General features: G+C 38.6%; 1 protein-coding gene and 1 long non-coding RNA gene across 4 annotated transcripts in view; one reads left to right on the forward strand and one right to left on the reverse strand.

Annotated features, from left to right (window-relative positions):
• Window positions 1-23,196, reverse strand: part of LOC306656451 — a 561,410-nt gene that overhangs the window by 507,022 nt on the left and 31,192 nt on the right. The gene's annotated exons all lie outside the window — the stretch shown is intronic.
• SMURF2 (SMAD specific E3 ubiquitin protein ligase 2) overlaps window positions 11,710-23,196 on the forward strand; it is a 102,407-nt gene continuing 90,920 nt past the window's right edge. For 2 of the 3 annotated variants that reach the window (XM_079131593.1, XM_079131595.1), the window contains exon 1: window positions 11,710-11,850. In XM_079131593.1, coding sequence (XP_078987719.1) covers window positions 11,799-11,850 — 52 coding nt within the window. In that variant the 5' untranslated portion in view covers window positions 11,710-11,798. Of the gene's footprint in view, window positions 11,851-11,906; window positions 12,733-23,196 lie in introns of those variants that run through there. The other variant, XM_079131594.1, reaches the window with a different exon arrangement.

Below are 23,196 nucleotides of genomic sequence, written 5' to 3' on the forward strand. Positions count from 1 at the left end.
ATCCTCAGCTTCCCTAGCACAGCACTTAACTGTAGTGGTCAAGCTCTTGGGCATGTAGTCACAGACCTGAACCTGAATCCAGTCTCTTCCCTTATTAGCTTTGTGTGACCTTGGATAAATCCCTTTTCCCTCTCTGACTTTTTATTTTCTCATCTGTAAAATATGGAAACTAACATTGCCTCACACTATCACGTGTGGTTACTTATCCAATATCCACTCCTGGTCCCCATACTTCCTTAACACACCTCTGATTTCACTCAGGTATTAATTCATGGTCAAGACTGGGAGGTTGTTCCTGGTTAGTCTCAACTAATCTTGAAAATTCCATTTCTTTTTCTTTATTTTTCTCCTCCTTCTTCGGTTGAAGTTCATTCTCTTGTCTAATGTTTAGTTTAAGAGTGAGCATTTCTCAAAGTCTGATGAAAAGAAACATACTGCTATGGATGCTTCTGGCAAAAAATTTCTTTACTCCCTTGAAGATGATAGAGGAAGAGTTTTTTTTTGTGGTTCTGGGGATTGAACTCAGGGCCTTAGTGCATGTAAGGCAAGCACTCTACCAATTCAGTTATAGCCCTAGCTCAAGATGCTATTTCTTAAGGTTTTTTTTGTCTCAGTGTGAGTATCTTGGGATAGGAGCCGCCATCTTGTGATCATGGGGAGAGTTACTTGGGGTCAAAGCCAAGCCATGAAGAAGGCAGAAGCATGAGACAGAAAGAACCTGTGACCCTGAAAAAATTATTAATCCACTGAAATTCCAATCATTCAATCTACCCTATCTCAAAACTACTAGTTACCAAAGGTGATTAATCTTCTTTATTGTTTAAGCCTGAGTCAGGTTTTTTAGTCCTTGTTTACCTAAGTACCCTACGTGATCTTCCTCAGTGTAGCATCTAGCACATAGTAAGCCCTCTATGAATATAGCTCTTTTTATGGTTATATTGGTGTTCTTTTGGCGTTGAATGTCGTATTGAGGATTGATCCCAGGGCATTGCTCATGCTACGCAAGTGCTCTACCACTGAGCTACATCCCTAGCCTGGTTGCTTTGGATTCTTTCCTTCCACTACTAAATGGTTTCAGATTTCACAGCTCTTAGAAAAAAATGACTTACTGACTCCTATCCACATTCTCAGATTTAGTACTTTCCTTTTTACTTCTGTCTCTAATTTTGGAGCAGGGGTAGGCACTATGGCCAGTGAGCCAAAACTAGCCCCACTGCATGCTTTTGTAAATAACATTGCATTAGAACATAGCCATGCCTATTCATCTATGGCTGCTTCTGCATTAAAACCCTAAAATTGAGTAGTAGTAATGGATATTCTATGGCCCCCAAAGCCTACAGTATTTCTCATCTAACCCTTTACAGCAAAAGTTTGCCAATCTTGCCTGTCTGAAGCCAATGCTTCACTTCTCAGAGAAAATTCACATGGGACCTTGTTAATAGTGCAGACTGTAACTTCCACAACATAGATTTTGCTTCACTGAATGATTAATTAGGACACTTGTGGGCAAGTTACTGAAAGTCTGACCCAAGCCAGGTGGTGGTTTAGAAATGGCTGGATACAGGGCCTCACATAGGATAATCAAGATTGGAATTCTCTGTCTCTTGGTCTCTCTGTGTTGAATCTCAGGTCCAAGAGCGTCTGCCATTGTGGGACACAATTTGACCCAGTTGTATCTGTCCTTGGTTCGTGTCCAGTGGAAAAGAGGTAAAATCTTTGTTTCAACATATTCAGTAAAAGTGGAGGATCACTAGAATTGACGATCTTGGTACTAAAAAGCCACTCTACAAAGCAATGAATAGTTCTTTTCTTATGCTTCGTATAGTGTATACAAAACATGTCCTTGTTGGTTACCTGTCCTCCTTCTCCAGATAATACACTCTAGGAGCAGTGTGCAGTCACCTGGTATATTCTGAGCTTATATTATTTGGAACAAATGACCCTCGAAATATGTTTTATTTGACAATTGGGATTGGGGTTATTCCTCATACATATTTTTTGGTTTTTGCTTTTTAAAATTTATACATATTTATATTATAAACATTCCTTTATGTCACTAAGTAAATGAAGTATGAAAACCTGTGCAGAAAGCATGTATGCCAAATTCATGATGGTTGTTTCCTCTCGGGAGAAAGGGAGGGAGGAAGGAGAATTTTCATGTTTTTTAAATATAAAAACATCTGAAGAAAAAAAATAAAGTCTTTGGGAACACAATTTTCCATGGTTACATAATGGTTTATCATATGACTATACCAATTATTTTTAAGCCAATCTCCTTTTGTACATTTAAATTGCTTTCAATTTGTTGTTCTCATAAATAGTATTGGGATGAATAATCTTGCATATGTCTTTATGCATACCTCTGATTATTTCCTTAGAATAGATTCCTAGGAATGGAATTACAGGGTGTAACATGTGTTTTGATATTTATTTGTAAATTCCTTTTCAGTACGGTTAAAATCAATTCAGTGGGTAAGATTTTAAACCCACAATAACAAGTTATAAAAAAGGAATGACCACTGAGGGTCTAACCAAAAACAATTACAGAGAAATTCTAGTTCTAGTATATATACATTTTCCCTTTTCCTAAAATGGGGTCTCGCCTTGTTGCCCAGGCTGGTCTTGAACATATGGGTTCAAGCTATCCTCCCACCTCAGGCTCTAAAGTAAGTGACACTACAAATATGCGCCACCATGCTGAGCAAGTTCTACTGTCTTTATGCATCTCTGTAGGTAAAGGACTCTTCTTGCTCCATAAATATCTTCACAGTTACCGTAACAGCTTTCCCAGGAAATGGATACATTTAAACAGTTTCCTCCGTCATCATTTGGAAGATTCAAAATGACAATGCTTTGGAGGGATCTTGAAAAATGTATTGAGTCTACTCTGAATGAACCGCAGGGCACTTTGCTTCCGACTCAATCCTTGATGTTTCCTTCCCTATGGAAGAGAATAAATTAATGTGATGCTCCTGACTTCCCCATCTTTTTAAAATTCATTCAAGCTTTGGAAAGGTGGACCAACTCCCCTCACTCTGGAGTTTCGAGATTCTCTTGGAATTCAGTTGCCTGCAGGACATTTGCTTTTCTGGTCCTTCATGCTATCAATCTTTTTGGGACAGTCCCCCCTCACCATGATGGGGTTTTGGTTTGGCATTTTGGGGTTGCTACCTTGAATACCTGAATAACAAAGAGGATGTATTCCAGCAATTGATTATATGGTCAGAGTCTGTGCCGATCAAAAGTATACACACTGTTGGAGACGTGATTGTCTTTTAAGAAGTTGTGAAACAGCCTTTCTTCAGCTAGAGGGAGTCGAACCTGTTAAGTGATTTCAAGTGGTTCTCCTGTTCAATGATCTATAATTAACCAGAATGACCTAACTCTAAGTAATTTATTAACAGACACATGACTGATCAATATAATTTACTTATTAATCAATCAAGTAGTTAATCACATTTTGTAGAAGGTTCATATTAGATGCTCTTACATTTTGATGTGATGAGAAGTCTGGAAATCAGGTGCTGATTGGGTATCTGAAGGCGAGTGGAGAAAGAAATTGGTCATTATGGAAACCTGAAAGGTGACAGCCTTGAGTCCTTGGGCACAGGTAGGACAGAGAAGGAGGAAATGAGGCTGAGGAGGTATGCAGGGCCCTGGTAGCACCAGGAATGTCACTCAAAGCCATTTGGACTGGATCCTAAAGGAAACGAGCAACCACTGAGGGATTTTAAGTAACGGATTGACATTGACCCATGGGTTTACAAGTCAGGTTGATCTCATTCTGGCCCATATTCTCTGCATTACCCATCAAGACTGCATCGTACAAATATTTCCACATCTCCTCCCATCCCGCCCTTAGAGAATCGTGTTGTAGCTACTACAGTTTTGTATTTTGAAGATGATTGGAGATGACTTTTTTTTTTCCCTGAGCCTGCTCATGTTGCTCAGTTGTCCAAAGTAGTTGCAGGGGAGTGATCCCCCACCTCCCTTTCCCCGGGGGCTGAGGCTGCTACCTCATCCCGAAAAGATGTGTTGCTTCATGATATCAGCTTACAGCAAAACACGCACAGATAACTTTTCAAACATTTAATTGTAATACTTCCATGCTTAAATCACCAAACTGGCTTTGGAAAATATGCAATCTCTTCAAATTACATTCTCTTTTAACTCAGAATTCACAGTATAACAGGCTAGTTTGTATACTTAAGACATTTGAAAATGGGTCCATACAAGTGACCTAGTGTTACATGATTTTCTGTTTGTAAGAAAGCAGAGCATTGCACATGGGACAAGTAATGAAAATCAGCTGGGAAATGTGCTTTGCCACCTGCATTGTATATGACAAGGTTTGTAAGGAACTTAGAGGTTGGATTAGTTTCCTAGGACTCCCATGACAAGGTACCACAAGTGGGGTGGGTTTAAAACAATGGAAATTTATCCTCCCACCATTCTGAAGGCTTGAAGTCCAAAGCCAAGGTGCTCCATCTGAGACTCTGGGACTCTGGGTAGATTTTTTCCTTGTCCTTTCCTAGCTTCTACTGTCCTTGGGGATCCTTGGCTTCCAGCTATATCTCTCCAATCTCTGTTCTGTCATCACTCAGTGTTCTTCCTGTGTACCCCTGTCTTTACATGGCATGTTCCTCATCTTATAAAGACACCACTCATTGAAGTAGGACCATTCTGATGGCCTCATTGTAACTTGATTACATCTGCAAAGATCCTATTTCCAAATAAGGTCACATTCATAGGAACCCAGGGGTTAGGACATCAACATGTCTTGGGGGGTTGGGGAGCAATCAACCCATAACAGAGGTTGTCTTGCTCACTATCTATTAGAAACATGAATTTGTGATACAAGATCTGTCCAATTTTGATACTTAGGCATAGGACATGGTGGTCATCTGAAGGCAAAACCAGGTACTTGTGGGAGAGTTGGAAGAGTGTCCTGTGGCATAAGATCTTTCTATTCTCATGAAGGTGGGATGAACTGTTGAGATGACAGCCATAGAAATTGGTTGGAGAACTGGTTGGGTAAGGAAAGGTCTAAAGGGTAATGCAGGCAAAGTCTGGCACAAAGCACAAAGAACACTGGTGGGGAATCCAGTGCGTGATGAACATTCTGGAGGTACATGGTGGATGGTCAGCCCCTTCAGATCTGCACTGCGCAAAAGACATAGGAAGCAAATCGTGTTTGTAATTTTGAATTATCTAATAGCCATATTGCAAAAAGTAAAAATAGGGAATTTAACTTGAATGTTAAATTTTATTTAACTCAATATTTCCGATGGCATGCCTATAATCCCAGTGCCTCTGGAGACTGAAGCAGGAGGATCATAAGTTCAAGTCCCTAAGCAATTTAGTGAGACCTGTCTCAAAAAATAAAACGGCTGGGGGTGTGGCTCAGTGGTAAGGTGTCTCTGAGTTCAATCCCTGGTACAAACAAACAAACAAACAAACAAACAAAAAACCAAAATATTATTTCAACTTGTCATCAATTAAAAAAATGTTAATAAGATATTTTGCTTTTTTCCACAAGTCTTTAAATCCAATGTGTACTTTATACTAGTAGCAGCGTATCTCTCGCCATATTTCAAGTGCGCAATAGCCATATATGTTACACTGATGGAGATTCTAGAAATGCTGCCTGTTGGTGGTAAGGTTCAGACCACAGGATGGTTGTAGATGAGACTCCAGTTCTGGGGAAGAACAAGTAAGCCTGAAGAGGGAAGGGGTTCCAAATGGAGATAAAGTGCATGTAAAGAACAGGGCACACTGAAACTTGGAATCCCTTGGAGATGAAGTATAATAAGTACACCTGACCAGAAATGCTGGCAGGGAATTTGTTCATCGTTCTGTGTCTCCTTCTTCAGGGTAACTTGGTACCAGCTTCTCTCAGTCTACTTTATCAGTCTCTTTGGAGAGACTCATTTCCTCTTTTATTGGTCTATTTGAAAGACCTTAAAGAGGTTTCCTCAGCTGATAACTATACCCTGTCAACTCACCTCCCCAAGGCTCAGTCTTCCAGGGGGACCCGTTGCACATTCCAAGGAAAGAAAACTCTGTTTGATACCAGGCATGATGGTGCATGCCTGTAATCCCAGCTACTCAGGAGGCTGAAGCAGGATAGTAAATGTGAGGTCAGCCTAGGCAGCTTTAGCAAGACCATGTCTCAGAATAGAAAATTTAAAAAGGCTGGGGATGTAGTTTGGTGGTAGAATATCCCTGAGTTTGATCCCCAGTACTGAAAATAGAAAAAAGGAAAAAGAATCATCATCATCATCATCATCATGATGTTTGGCTTCTTGGTTAGCTGTCCACCCTTGGCTCAATTGAGGTCAAGCTTGCCTATGACAAACATGGTTACTCAGCTTTGTCCTGGTGGAAGGCAGCTGTTCTCAGAGTGGGTTATCTGCACCAGCAGCATTAGAAAGCAAATTCATGGGCCTCTTCCCAACCAAGTAGATGGGAAACCTCTGGGGTTGGAACGTAGGATGCTGTTTCGGAGTCATAGGTGAAGGCAGATTTCCTTAGAAGGGGATGTGTGTAGGGACTGCCAGTTGGTATGGCCAAGATAGAGGGCAAGAGGCAAGTGGCAAGGGGGAACCCAGAACTGGAGAGACATAGGAAAGGAGACACAACCTCAGCTTCTATCATTGGAGACCAGGTATACTGGGAGGTGGGGGTCATAGAAGTGACCCTGGAGAACAGCTCAGAATGTGAGTTAATCCTAAACCCTGTCAGAACAGGACTGTTCATGACAGTTTTTATGAACCCAAATCTGAGTTCATAAAAACTGGGACAGGCAGAGGCAGGGGATAAAACGGAGTACAGAAGGGGGAGGGAGGGTTAGGTTGATGGCAGTAACTGCATGGGGTACTGCTTTATCAGTTCCAAGCTCAATTGTAAGAAACTAGACCTTAAGTTAAATTCACGATATTTTAAACATGAAAAAAAAAAAAAAAAAAGTCGACTTTTACACAATGGTATAAACTGCTGAGTGCCCAAGGCTTGCTTTTTCCATGGTGCATACACTGTATTAAATTTGAAATTTACACTATAAAAATAGCTTCACTGAGTACCATTATTAACATAACCTTACCTCAGACAGATTTTTTATTGCTGGAGACAACTCTTCTACATAAAAAAAACATATTAACGTCTGGAACAGAAGAAATACCAACTACAGATGGTAAGCATTTTCTTGCAAAGTCACATCAAATTTAACATTAGCCCTGAAAAACAGGAACATGTTTAAAACAATCTTTAAAACAAAAGATTTTAAATAGTCTCATAACTGTGTGTAGGTTTTCACCTGTGGTCCAGAATAAGAGTACCATTAAGAGTACCATTTTAAGTGATTAGTAAAATATATTAATGAAAAAGCATAAAGCTTTTGCTCAAAAATGATATTTAGTCAATGCTGTTACAGCGTTTTCATTGGAAGTTTCTTATTAAGTGGCATTTGTGAAAAAAAATTGATTTTATTGGTATGAAATAGGTGATGTTAGTATACTTGAGACGATGCCTGAAATAATGATTTGATGAAAGGCGTACAATTCTTCCCCAGAGCAAATTAAAAGCCATAAGGGAATAAAATGCCTTTGAAAAGATTTTCTGCATTTCCCCTAACCAAAGGTATGTACAGGCACAATTTATGTTCCAGGTGGATTTCTATTTTAGGGAGAAAGCAAAGTATGAATTTCCTAAGAATTGTAATTCCTCCATTTTTTCCCTCTACAAAACACATCTAAAAGTGTTGCTATGATGAAGTAAGATGGTATGTCCAATGCTGAAATTTAATCTGATGAAAGTTGAGCTTTCCTTAACAGTGTAACTCAGGATGCTGCAGTTGTTTTCAACATGTGGTACCCTGAGAAGCAGCATCACCTGAAAAATTATTAGAAATGCAAACACCAGAGTTCCACTCCTTAAGCATTCTCTCTGGGGTGGGATGCACCAATCTGTGCTTTGCAAGCTCTCCAGGGGATTCTGATGCATGCTGACCTTTGAGAACCACTAGAGTAGTTGTTCCTGAATTTGGTTGTGGGTCAGAGTCCCCTCTGAAGCTTTTACAAACACTCCTGAAACCAGCTTCAAAAAATTCTGATTCAGAAAGCCTGGGATGGGCTTAGGAACGTGTATTTTCATCAACAAATGACTTAGGGTGCCACTGATTAAAAAGCACTTTTAGTCAAATTAAATATGTCAATACAAGTTCTTCTCTCCCTCCTTCCCTTCCCCATCCTTATTCCCTTCCATCCTTTCCTTCCAAAAATTCTCCTCTACTAGTCTGAGCTTTAATTATTATTTTTTTCCATCACAGAATAGTTTACTGTATGGCCCTGTCTTTATGTTTCAGTGCTATTTTCCTTTTCTGGAAGAATTTTCTGCTTGAATTAATTTAATCAATATTATATAAGATTCTCAACTCCTAGTTAATTTTCTTTTTTGTTTCAGCTATCAATTGATAGTTTCCTGCATATTTTCATTATAATGTACACTTTTAAATAATCTTAAAGGAGGGGGGGCATATAAATACTTTTTATTTTTATTTATTTATTTATTTTTGCAGTGTTGGGGATTGAACCCAGGGCCTTGGGCATGCAAGGCAAGCACTTTACCAACTGAGCCATATCCCCAACCCTGTGTTTTTTTCTTTATTCTTTCATTAGACATCCTTATTATTATTTTTTGTTCTTTTTAGTTATACATAATAGTATAATGTATTTTGACATATTATACATACATGGAGTATAACTTCCCATTCTTGTGGTTATACATGATGTGGAGTTACATTGGTCAAGTATTCATATATGAACATAGGAAAGTTATGTTTGATTCATTCTACTCTCGCCCAGCACAAAACTCAACTTAAAGTGGATCAAAGACGTAGCCATTAGACCAGAGACCCTGAGCTTGCTAGAAGAAAAGCGGGCCCAAATGTCCATCATGTTGACCTACAAACCGAATTCCTCAACAAAACTCCTAAAGCGCAAGAAGTAAAATCAAGAATCAGTAAATGGAGTGATATCAAACAAAAAAGCTCCTTCACAGCAAATCACGAACGTGAAGAGAGCCTATGGAATGCAAGAAAATCTTTTTCACCTGCACCTCAGATAGAGCATTAATCTCCAGGATATTTATATAAACATGTTGTTTTGTTTGTTAGGTGGTTGGTTTAAAGGCTTCTGACCCAGCATCTCTGTAGTCTGGACCTGTAATAGTTGAGGATACTGAATTAAGAGATGAATTCAAAATGACTTTCCTATTAGTACTATTCCACTTTATTTTGTCATTTATGTTACTTTACTATAAACCTTTGGTTACTTATTTTCCATTAAATATTTAAAATCAATGTCAAATAACATTTAGCATTGTAAGGAAAACAACAATAATAAAATCATCTTTCAAAAAGAGTACTCCCAATATATTGAATGATTTTAAAGTATTATTCTTATCTGAATTTTTGTTTAAACAATAAGATTTAAACTTACAAGCAAGCCTAAACGGAGTCCTCCTTTGCATATCACGTCTGTATCCATTTCCCTGCACTGTCATTTACACATTTGAATGTACTGCTTTAAATTTCACAAGCAGTCTTCCCCCAGGCTCCCTGTCACCTGAAATACTAACTTCTATTACCTAATACAAAGCTACAAATTATGTCAGTGGGTGGTTTGGAACACAGTGTGTGCCATAAGGCAAATGTGCATGCATTCATCAGTTTGCTAAGCTCATTGTCACTGTTCAGCCTCTTACATAGTGAGAGCACCTATTGTTTAAATTGATTCTTATATCATCACATCTTCTGTAGTACAAGAAGCATTTCTAAAGAACCTTGTGCACTGCTTTGCACATAATAGGTACTCAGCATTTGTTGAATGAATTTCTAGTGCCATCCCTTGTATTTTTAGTCTGAGCTTCTGGAACATTATATAATTTTGGGATCACTTTAATTGTAGGGGTATATCCAGACCGATGAAATGCTCTTGGAGGTAACTTCAACTGGAGATAATGAAGTGACTTCTCTGATGAATTAAATGCAACAACTTACATTGATTAGAATTAAAATATATTAGACTATATTAAACATTTTACAATTTTTGTGGGGGTGTTAGGGATTGAACTCAGGGGCACTCAACCACTGAACCACATCCCCAGCCCTATTTTGTATTTTATTTTGAGACAGGGTCTCACTGAGTTGCTTAGTGTCTTGCTTTTGCTGAGGCTGGCTTTGAACTTGGAATCTTCCTGCCTCAGTCTCCCTAGGAGGCCACTGGGATTACAGGCATGCTCCACTGTGCCTGGCAATATTTTATATTTCATTAGGTATAACAGCCTTAAGCAAAACTAAGAAAGCACACATACATAAAATTCCTCACACTGTAGTTTTCATTGTACTACTTTGGTGTGTATACATACGACTTTTATTCTGCTTTTAAATTGCATTATATATAAACTCTTCCATGTTACATGATCGTCCTAATTGCCGTTTAAATGACTATAAAAAATCCATGCAGTTGACGTAATTCACCATTAGGCTCACTTCCCACCCCCTTTTGTTATTAGCCAAACTTTGCAAAGAACATCTTCTGTATTATTTGTCAAGAATAAATTGCTAGCAGTGCAATTATAGGGTCAAAGTGTAAGTCACATTTATTTTTATTTCATTTTCTACTTTTTCCTTCCGAGATAACGAGACACAATACTGTACAAAAAGCTTTTCACACAGTCTCTCCAAGGCTTATCTTATTAACAATCGTTTATGGTCTTAGTATCATCTTCCTACTCTTGTGCTCCAGTTGGAAAAAGAGCTGGAGTAGGCAGGTAACCTGATCTCGTCCACCAGGTGAGTCCAGGGTGGAGGCGGCAACTACAATACCAGCAGCAAAGCACTCTAGGGGATTTGCTATGACACTGGGTATGGGATGGAGCCCCTTCCCTCGCCTGATTGACGATAAATTGCGGGGTGGGGTGGGCAATGGACTCGGTTCTAACTTTGCTCGCCTTGGCCCTTCAGAGCGCTCTGCACGCAAGTGGGCATCTAGTAAATGCGGTCTTTCCGGCACCGACACAAACTCTCCCTTGGATGGGCTGGACACAATCTCTCCAGGTGCCCCCGGGCGCCGCAGCTTTGCGCTTTTGCCGGTTCCTGCTCTAAGCCCAGAACGGGACCCTGGGCGGGACCCTGGGCAGCAGAGCACTCGGTCCCCGCGGGCCCGCGCCCAGGGACACCCGGCGCGCGCCCGCGCCCCGCCCAGGCCCCGCCCCGCCGGCCCCGCCTCCCGTCTCCTCTCCGCCCCCCGAGCCGACGAGTGGCGGCGGCGGCCCCAGGACCCGGTTCCCTCAGACAAGAGGGCGGGTGGAGGAGGAAGCGGCCGAGCCCCGAGTCCTGCTCCGGCGCGCCGAGCACCGCCCGCCTCAGCCGACTAGCCCCGTCGGCTCCGGGGCTCGCCGAGCCGGGCGGAGGGAAAAGGCCGCGGCGGCCGCGAGGCGGCGGGTGCGGCGGCGGGGGCGCGGGCGGAGGCGGCGCGGCCGCCGCTGCCGCTTTGTTGTGCGGCCCGGGCCGGGGAAGGAGAAGTGGGAGGAGGGGGGAGCTAGGCGTCCCGCTCCCTCCGCGGCTCATGGCGACGACGCTCGGCACATCCGGGACCCTCCGGCCGAGGCGGCCGCGGCGCCGGCTGCTCGGGCCCCAGCCCCGGCCGCTGTGGTGACTCCGCCGCGCCTCGCCGTCGCCCCCGCCCCGCCCGCCGGCCCGGAGCGCCGCCGCCGCCGCCGCCCCCGCCGCCGGGGACATGTCTAACCCCGGAGGCCGGAGGAACGGGCCCGTCAAGCTGCGCCTGACAGGTGAGGGGGGCGGCGGGCGGCCGGGAGGGCCGGCCGGCGGGGGGTGCCTGTGGCCTTGGGCAGGGCCAGAGTCGCGATCAATGGTGGCTCGGGGTCGCGGCGTGGGAAGGCCTAGTTCTGGGAGAGTCGTGGGAGGACCACTCGCGCGGGGTGGGAAATTCTTAAAAGAGCCTGGAGGTCTTTTGTGGAGGGGAAGCGAACGCCGGGCCGGGTCCGTGGCGGATCTGAGGTCGGGACGTCTGGGCAGAGGAGCTCGACTCCCCCACGGCCACCGGGAGCAGCCCCTGGGCTGCTGCCCAGGTGGGGTTGTGAAGGGGATTATTGAATCCGGTTGCTGACTGCGCGCAGTAAACACTCCTTAAAGATGGAGTGCTTAACGGGAGGGCGTGTGTGTGTGTTCCCGGGTTGTTAACTTGGACACCCACTTCTGCCCGCGTGCAAAACCTTGACTCTGTGCTGCCGGCCACTGTGGCCGGTGCCACACACCTTCAACGCCCGTCTTTGGGAGGAAGGGAAGGAGACTGAGGTTGACTTTTCCGGTGTGTCTGCCTGATCCCACGACTCGGGCTTATTGTGCGCTCTGTGTTTTGGAAGTGTTTGATTGTAGGGTAGCATGTTTTGGGTTGTTCCTTGTAGGCCGCAGAATGTGGCTCACGTCTGACTCTAGATCTGCTGTAGAAACACTTTTTTTTTTTTTTTGGGGGGGGGTGTGCATTTCTAAGTATGTGCTCATACAAACTTCCAAGCAAACTTTCTCTCATTTCTCCCCTCTCCCCCTTCGCTTTTCTAAATGGAAAAGAATGTCCAGTGGGGTTTGCTAGATAGAAGACTATTTTTACAGTGTTTACGATTCCATGTGCATGAAATCTTTGACGTTACCAGGTATGTTTTTGCTTACGTTGCCATTTTTGGTATTATAAGAACATGTCACCTTCATTTTAAGGTAAAATTATATTTGGTTTGAAAGTGTAGTTGAAATCAGTCTGGTTATAGTAGTATCATCATTTACCATTAATAAATTGTCACCTTTTCTATTCGGATGTGTGTTGAGTAAATTTTCTTTAGAGGATTTGTGTGTATGTGCTGGAGTGTAAGAATAAACTGTAATTATGTTTGTCCACACTAGACCCTGAGATTTTTATGGACACATTTTGTAGTTGCATACTCATAGCACATCCCAGTCCACTGGCTGAACTTTCTGGATAAAAACTTGATTTGAGTTTGGTATTTGAGAATTCAGCTTGAATGTATGTTGCCTGCAATTAAAAATTTTATTTTCATTACAGTTTTGCCTTCCCAGGGGAAAATTGCGAAGAATCATTAACTGAGTGGTTCTTAATAGAAACCTTACATTGGGGGATGCTTGTCTTTACCTCCCTTTCAGTTTCCTTATTTTGGGGAAGTCAGTGGAAACCTTTATAAGGGATCTTTGTTGCTTTAGTTTATCTCTTGCTGTTCTTATCAGGAGTCAGTTCTGTGCCAGCAATCCTGGAAGGAAACTGTGATCCTAGGTGTGCAAAAACCATCGGAACAGGCTGTAGTCATTTATTTCCCTCTAGGCTATATACATACAGAGAAAATGAGGGAGAAAACTGGGATTTTGATTTTCCGCAGATAAAATGAGTTTTGAGACTTTTAGCGTGATTCAGTAGATCTTGACATATTATCTGAGGTTTCCTTACTGCTTGTGATTCATTATAAAAATTCACAAGCAAAGTTTGTTAGGAAGGATTACACTATTTTGGGGGGCAGGGAAAGAAAACATTGAACTAAATAGAGTGATTTTGTATATTTAGATTTTTTTTTTGTATTTGTAGATGGACAGTATGCCTTTATTTGCTTATTTTTGTGTGTGGTGCTAAGGATTAAACCTAGTGCCTCACACATGCTAGGCAGTCGCTCTGCCACTGAGCCACTGAGCCACAGCCCCATATTTAGATTTTTCTGAAGAATTTTAAATACAATTGTAAAAACAGTTTGACATACTCTGATAGTTCCTTAAAGCCATTGGGAATTTGCCTTTGAATCGTTTTGTTTTTAAGTTCAACAAACATTAACAACCCCCCCTCATGCCTTTTGGTTACATATGATGGAATCTTTCCTGTTTTGCCAGGAAAGTTAACTTATATTTTTTCATTTTTGTTCATAATTTAAAAATTAAATGGTATAGATTTTAACAAATAGATCTCAAGAGCTGGATTCAATTAGCAGCTTTTTAGGACATAAACATTAAAGAGTTAGATGGAAAAGATTGTTTTGACTGACTGGATAAATGACAGGGCTGTGTTTGATGTTCGTCCAGAAATTGGTCTGGAGCTGGTGCCCAACTTCTCAGTCCATCTTGAGAAGCCAAATAAAATATTTAACCTAGGCCTCATTTTATTTTATTTTATTTTTTTTAAAGTTGATTCTTTGTTAAGACCTTAAGAAATGTTTGGCATACCTTTAGACTAAGTGTTTAACAGTTCATTTAGATCTGGGTTTCCTAACAGAGGAAAAAAGAAATCACTAAAATACCCAGAAAACAGCAGATCCCACAGTGAATTTTGTTTGGTTACAATACACTTGGGCTATAAGATGTTTTGAAATTATTGTTCTTTGCTTTCAGTTAATATACTAATATTTTAAATTTACAGAGTGCCTTTGATTCCAACGTGCTTTATGAACTGTAGCTACTCAATGTAGAATTGCTAATTTACTGAAAGGTGGTAACAATTATTATTATTATTATTATTATTTTTGAGATGCTAACAATTCTTGTGGAACACACACACTCTGAAGGATAAATATTTGTCATGATATCTCTGCCCATAACAGATATTAGAGTTTTCCACATGTTGTTCCTAAAACCACAATCAATTAATGGACTGTGGTATTTTTTTGATGCTAAAAAAGTGGGGCTAATCCAAAATTTGAGCTTCCTCAGGACATTGGTGGTTAAAATCTGATTTGATCCATCAAATTACTTCTGTTCTTTATGACACATTAACACTTGATCATTAAAATGGTCTGTGTGGTAATACTATCAATTTTCCACTAGTATTTCAATGTGTAATAGGTATAGTATGCTTATCTGATATAAGGTTTTCTTACAATTGTAAGAAATGGTTTGTATAGAAAGTACTCTTTATGTTTGGTTATAGTAAAAAAAAAAAAAGGGGGGGGGGTTGTTTAAAGACCATTATTATTTTTGAAAACCAAAGGCCGGAAAAAGCAGTTTAATGTAATTTCTAATATTTTAAATTATTAGGTATGGAGAAATAGCAAATTATTTCTCCAGAACATTTATTTCAAGACTTTTTGTAAATTTGATGTTTTTGTATGCAATTTCTCATCTTACTAGTTTATAAAAATTCTTGGCAGTACGATCAACCTTACTGATCTATAAATTAAGGAAATTAATTTGAAAATCCTACTTTATGCTGGTTACTTAATATTATTTAATTTCATATTTTATTTATAACAAACCTTTAAAAATTACAACTTGATTGCACCTTGCAGGTTTCTGTACACCATAATGACTTTTAGGGATGTTAGTGATTGATTTGAATGACCGAGGTTCATTCTGTTTCTTTGGTTTCTGAGGAGGAAGCCAATGTGGCTTAGCTCTTTCCTTTTCTCTTAAGTTCTCTCTTGTCTAACCTCCTTCGGACAGGGAGTAGAACATGCCTAGGTGCTTCACACAGTTTGGTTTTCTTGGTGAGTAAAGTCTGTGTGCATGTGTGTGTGTGTATTTTAATCAGGGCTTCTACTTTTTTTTTTGTTAGTTGGTTATTACTGTTACCACCTACTAACATTTATTTAGCATAGAATTCAATTTTCAAGGTAAAGCGAAGGGTCACACTTAAGGAACACAAGGTTTCTCATTTTTGGTGTGAACCTTTTAAAGATGTAGTATGTCCTACTCTTTTAAAGTAGACTATACTTAACAGACTATAATGTTCTCCTTGTGATTCATTATTATGAATATAAATTGTTGTATAATTGTAATAGGGTGGAGTGAGAATATTATCATGGTCTGCAGAGAGTACTATTTGGCCCTGGCTAAATATGATAGGTTGTTTAACTTTGTTCATATTGGTTTTTCTCTCTTGACCTCATTTTTTTGTTAACTGTTACTCTCATGTTTAAGAACGCTGGACTCTTGAAATACACTGTTGTAATCATTATTGTTACATGTTTATGACAGAAATGTATTAAGTGCAAGACATTGTCATGTTTATATCTGTTATCACTTTTAGTTCTCACAATAGCTCTGTGAAATAGGAGATTAAGTACATGTCAGAACCCAAGTTATCTGTCTATATAGAAAGCCTCTTTCAAATGAATTATAAGTTGTGTGAAAAAATAAAAAAAAATAATTGCATTCATTTGGAATTACCCTCACCCCTTGGAATCCTTGCTTACCTTTTAAGGCTCAACTCAAGGATTACCAGTATCCCTAGAACTTTTCCTGACCTGAATTGACTCCTTTGTCTCTTTAGAAGCTTTTTCTCCATTATCAAACCTAACTCACTGACAGGCATTTATTGTAAATATGTATGCTATAAACTCCATGAAGGCAGAATCCTTGTGTCAGCATGGTTTAGGAGCTTTTTAGTGTTATATTGAATGAATGCAGAGATACATGTAGTTCTGTATATTGTTCTACATGTTTTTGTTATGGCTAATGCACTGAGTATGAGTGACAAAAAGATGAAGCTATAGGCAAAGACTAGCCCATTTAGGCTATTACTATAGTTTGCCAAGAAGTTTGATTCAAAAACAAAAAAAGCTTATTTTAAGGTGGTGGGTACCTTAAAAAAGTATTTGAAGCTTTGGTATATTTTCTAATTAAAAACAGTCTGGGTGGGGCTGGGGTCGTGGCTCAGTGGTAGAGCACTTGCCTGGTATGTGTGATACCCTAGGTTCCATCCTCAGCACCGCATATACATAAATAAAATATTAAAAACAGTCTGAGGGGGAGTGCTGGGATTGTAGCTCAGTGGCAGAGTGCTTGCCTAGCATGCAAGTGAGGCACTGGGTTCAATCCTCAGCACCACATAAAAATAAACAAGTAAAATAAAGACATTCTGTCCATCTATAACTATTAAAAAAAAATTTTTTTTTTTTTTTAAAGAGAAAAGGTGGGGCTGGGGTTGTAGCTCAGTGGTTAAGCCCTTGCCTAGCATGTGTGAGGCACTGGGTTCAGTTCTCAGTAATGAATGTAAATAAATAAAATAAAGGTTCATCAACAACTAATAAAAATATTTTTTTAAAAAAGAAAGGTTTATTAAAAAAAATAGAACTGGGGTTGTGGCTCAGTGGTAGAGCACTTGCCTTGCATGTGTGAGGCACTGGGTTCGATTCTCAGCACCATGTATAAATAAGTGAATAAAATAAAGGACCCTCAGCATCTAAAAAAAAAAAAAAAAGCAGTCTGGGGATGACATGGAAGATGGTCTTGATTAGTTAGGATTTGTAAAAAAATGACTTTTAAGATAATCAGTTAAGAGGGTTTGACAGTGGCCATTGTTCAGATTTTTTTTTTGTTTTAACATTTATTTCCAAGTTTTGTTATTACAAATAATTGCTGTAAACATCTTGGTGTAGAAAAAATTAACTTTTAAAAACGTATTATATTATATTATAGTTCCATAGAAAGTATGTTACTGGATTCAGGTGTGTTGATACTTTTTAAGGTTTTTGACTAATTTTTCTTTAGGCTGCTTCCTAAAAGAGTTTTGCCTGTTTAGAGCAATAATGAATAAATAAGTGTCTTTAAAAAAACAAAACTATTCCACCATAAGCATTGGCTTTTATTTTTAAAATTCTTTGCTAGTTTTATGTTACATAGTATATAAACATTTATTTATGAAGTTAAATATTTTCTGTTTACTAATTGTATTTTTCGTTGTTGAGTTGTTTAGTCTTGTCCTAGTTAACTGTTAGGGACTCAGTGTTTTTCTTATTGATCTGCCTGAGACTTGAAAATATATTAATCTGTTGTCATATTTGATACAAACATTTCTGTGGTCTATTTTTTGTCTTTTAATTTTGACCATGTTTGGACGTGCAGAAATTTGTTATTTTAGGAGTCAAATCTGTCCAACTTTTGTGGGTTTTTCTTTTTTGTTGTTGTTGTTATTTCTAAACTTAGGAATGCCCTTTTATTTGAGAAACTTCGTATTTAAATTTATTTTATTTTAGTGTCTTTAAAAAATGGTTTAAGAAGCTGGGAGTGGTGATGCATACCTGTAATCCCAGTGACTCAGGAGGCTGAGGCAGGAGGATCTCAAGTTTGAGGCCAGACTTCGTATTTTAGTGAGACCCTATTTTGAAATAAATAATAATAATAATAATAATAATAATAATAATAATTAAGGACTGGGCATATAGCTTGGCAGTAAAACACTTCTTAGTGTTCAGTCCCAAGTACCTCTCCCCCAAGAGGTTTAAGAAACCATTCTTCCCTTCTACAGTGTTTTGATATCTTTTCAGTTTTGTTAATTATTTACGGTAGAGTCAAATCAGTCTGTTGACCAGTGCTAGTGTTTTTATTATTATAGCATTATAATTTAATATTCTCACTATGGCATAGGAGTGTAGGTTAGTGGTAGAGTGCATGCTTGAGTGCATCCTGTGTTTAAATCACCAGCTCCTCCCCACCACCAAAAAATAACCCCAAAATCCCATTGGGCCAAAATGTTTTTTCTACTCATTTGTTGTGTGTGTGTGTATGTATGTGTGCTTTACTGGGGATAGAACCCAGGGGCTCCACTACTATTCCACATTCCCAACTCTTTATTTTTTGGTTTGAAACAGGGTCTCCCTAACTTGTCCAGGCTGTCCTTGAACTTGAGATCCTCCTGCCTCAGCTTCCAGAGTGGCTGGATTATGGGTGTATACCACTGTGACTGGTTCACTTATTTGCTCTTTGGCATAAATATGGAACTTTAAAATTTTATTTGGACTGTGATGAGAATTGCACTAGTTTGGGAAAAAGAGGTATTTATGTGTACTTAGTTTTCTCATCCAGGAACTTGCTGTTTTTTTACATTTATTCAAGATTTGATCCATTTTGATCGGGATAGTTTTATAATTTTATTTCTGTATTTTAACTTAACTTCAGCTAATTTATATTTCTGGTACTTAGGTTGTATTTTATTTATTTTGTATTTTAGTTATAACCTGTATTTAGGAATGCAGTTACATGTTTCTTGCTTTATTGAGCAATTTTCCTAGACATTGAGCTTATTAGTATTTCACTTGATGCTAGTTTTTCTAGTAATCAGTTTTTGGCACTTTTTTATTTTTTATTTTTGTTTTTTTTTTGGTTACTGGGGATTGAACCCAGAGGGGCTTAACCACTGAAACACATCCCCAGCCTTTTAAAAATATTTTATTTAGAGATAGGGGTCTTACTGAGTTGCTTAGCGCCTCGCTTTTGCTAAGGCTGGCTTTGAACTCTTGGCTCCTGCCTTCGCCTCTCCAGCGGCTGGGATTACAGGCGTGCACCACCACATCCCGCTTCAGTTTTTGGCACTTTTTACAATTGACTGTAAACATCTAAAAATATTTTTGTTGGGCATAGTAGCACATAGTAGCACTTTTAATCCCAGTGATTTAGGAGGCTGTGGCAAGAGTATCACAAGTTCGAGACCAACCCTGACAACTTAGTGAGACCCTGTCTCAAAAATAAAAAATAAAAAGGGCTGGGGATGTGGCTCAGTGGTAGAGTGCCCTGGGTTCAGTACCCCACCCCAACACATTTTTTTTTTTCTCTCTAGAATATTCCTCCTAATGTTTAGTTGAACAAAGTAAGGAAGTTTGTTTTAGAATAACTTTCTGAAGGCATTTACTTCGTTTTTTTTTTTTTATTTTTATTTTTTGGTGGATGGACACAGTACCTTTATATTATTTATTTATATTTTTATGTGGTGCTGAGGATTGAACCCAGGACCTCACACGTGCTGGGCACTACCACTGACCCACAACCCTAGCCCCTTACTTCTGTTTTTAAAACCACATTTGATATTGTATTAAAAGGTATCCAAACAAATTTGATTGGCATTCCAGTTTAGTTTTGTAGGAAAAATTGACAGTTGACATTGAGCTTAGTGGTGATACACAAAGGGCATTTCTTTCTTCCCAAAATGTTTCCTTGTGCCCATTCAGGTCTCTTCCCATCCCCAGGCTTTGTCAACTACCAGTCTGCTTTCTGTCATTATGATTTTGCTTTCTGTAGAATTCTATAAATGGAATCATATAGTCTGCATCTCCTGAGTCAGGTTTCTTTCATTTAGTATATGCTTTTGTGATCCATCTATATTGTGTACCACTACAGTTGTTTAAAATCCCTGATGAGTATTGCATTGTGTAGATATACCCTACTATGTTTATTCATTCACAAATACCCACAGTCAATTGTTGTTTCCAGTCTTTAGTCAATACAAATAAAGTGCTGTGAACATTTGAGTATATGGTTTTTTGAACATTTTTTTTTAATTGGGTATATGTTTTAACTTTTAAAAAATTTGCAAAACTTTTTTCTCAGTTGTATTATTTCGCATTTCCCCTGACAGTGTATGAGAGTTCCCGTTGGTCCTTGTTCTGTTCAACATTTCATGTTGCCAGTCTTTGATTTTAGTCATTTAATAATTGGTATGTACAGGCATTTCACTTTAATTTTCTTTTCCTTAATGACTGGAAATACTTATTTGTATTATTTATATTTCTTGGTAAATATCTGTTGGAATATTTGGCTCATAGTTTTAAAATTGGGTTGATATTGAGTTTTGGGAATTATTTGTTTATGGATTCTGCATACAAAACCTTTATTAGATGTGTTTTGCAGGTATTTTCTCCTGGTCTGTGTACCATCGGATGATGTTTCACAGAGCAATTTTGAATGTTAATGAAACCCTTGTTTATTGATTTTTATCTATTATTGTTCCTGCTTTTTGTGTCCTAGGAAATCTTTTCTAAAGATTCTTTCCATGCTTCTAAAGATTTTTTCTCCTGCAAAATTATTTGTAATTTTAGCCTTACATTTAAATCTTTTACCATTTTCAAGTTAATTTTTAAAATATGAAATAAAGATTGAGATTTCTTGTTTTCTTTCTTTTTAAATATGGGTATACATTTTTTCCCAGCACTATTTGTTGAAAATACTTTTGTTTCCTTCATTGAATTGTCTTGACATCTTGATTGAAAAAGTTTGCAATATACATGTAATTCTATATCTGGAGTTCACTGTTTTCTTTATCTATATATAATTCTGCCCTTTATAAATTTATCCTTTATAATACCATATTGTCTTGATTGCTACAGGTTTAAAATTGTTAAGTCTTCTCGTTTGAAACATTAATAAAAACTTTTCATAAACATTTTCATATGAACAGTTTAGTAAGCATATTTGAGTTTTTGACTTAGGATCTCATAATACATTAGAACTACTATTTCATTTATTCAGCCATCAGATATGTATTGCTTTTGACCTGTGTTGGGCATTAATAAATTTTTCTGGCAATAGTGGAGGTTGAACCCATAGCCTTGCACATGGTAGGCAAATGCTCTATCACTGAGCTGCATCCCCAGCCCTTTATCTTTTACTTTTTGTTTTGAGACAGAGTCTTACTGAGTTGACCACACTGGCCTTGAACTTGAAATCCTCCTGCCTCAGCCTCCTGAGTAGCTGGGATTATAGGTTTGGGCCACATGCCCAGCTGATAATTTTTATTACAGTACCATGAATGGAGATATAAGAAATCAGAATAAGGCTAGGTTGGGCCCTACATTTTTGTTTTTAAAATTTTTATTGCATGCATCAAATTTTTAAATTAGTTTTCATTTCTTACTGATGAAGGTGGAATGCAGCAAACTTAACTTTAATAAGGTTTACCAGCCAGCAGCCCCTTCAAATCATATTTGGAAAAGGTGGGATATAAAGAATAAACATATCTAGATCATTACACATTATACACTTGTATTAAAACATCATGCTATACCCCATAAATATGTACAATTATTAGGTGTCAGTTAAAAAAGTAAATATCTATAATGTGAGGCACCGGGTTCGATCCTTAGCACTACACACAAAAAAGTGAATAAAGATGTTGTGTCCATCTACAATTATAAAAAAAAATTTAAAAAAATCTAAAATGTGACCAAAGACAGGGTTGTTCTGTTAAATGTGGGTTGAATTATGAGTATGTACTGCTTTTACTTTTTTTCCCTACAAGACAAAGGAAGAAAATTATATTAAAATCTAACTAGACCATTTTGATGACTGCATTCCTGAGAACTGTCTCAAAACAGAAATCCATAATGGAGATTGTATTTTCTCTGTAAGATATACTTAGTAATTTTATGGAAGGCAGTCAGAATGTTGTAGAAAGATTGTAGAACTTGGAGACAGAAAATTTGGGTTCAGATTCTAGTTATGCTACTTAATAAGTTTTGTGCCTTTAAGCAATTCACCCATTTTCTCTGTGCCTGTGTCTTTAGTTATAAATGCAAGTTTAAAATGACAGTGTTATTTTAGAAATATTTAAGATAAGAAATAATGTATGTGAAAAATACTGTTTAATCTGTAAAGTTTTTTATAAATATATTTTATTTTTGACCAAAGATTATGTTTAAATGAATTAATCAAAACCAGTTTTCTATTTTATGTGAGCACGTACAAAATTAACAATGAGTAATGTAGATATTGATTTAAATGATATGCATTGCTGGTGGGATTGCAAATTGGTATGATGACTCTGGAAAGCAGTATAGAGATTCCTCAGAAAACTTGGAATGGAACCACCATTTGACCCAGTTATTCCACTCCTTGGCATATACCCAAAAAACTTAAAATCAGCATACTATAGTGACACAGCCACATCAATGCTTACAGCAGTTCAATTCACAATAGCTAAGCTATGGAACCAATCTAGGTGCCCTCCAACAGATGAATGGATAAAGAAAATGTGGTACATATATACAATGGAATATTACTCAGCCATAAAGAAAAATGAAATTTTGGCATTTGCCAGTAATTGAATGGAACTAGAGACTATCATGCTAAGTGAAATAAGTCAGTCCCAAAAAACAAAAGGCTGAATATGTTCTCTCTGATATGTGGATGCTCACTCACAGTGGGGGGTTGAGGGGGGTCGGGAGTGAAGGTTCACCAGATTGGACAGGGGTGAATTGAGGATGGCAGTGGGAAAGACAGTAGGATGAATTGGACATAACTTTCCTATGTTCGTATATGAATACACGACCAGTGTAACTCCACATCATGTACATCCACAAGAATGAGAGGTTATACTCTGTGTATGTATGATATGCCAAAATACATTCTACTGTCATATATAG

Source organism: Sciurus vulgaris, assembly GCF_902686455.1.
Source record: "Sciurus vulgaris genome assembly, chromosome: 3".
Taxonomy (NCBI): Eukaryota; Metazoa; Chordata; class Mammalia; order Rodentia; family Sciuridae; genus Sciurus; species Sciurus vulgaris.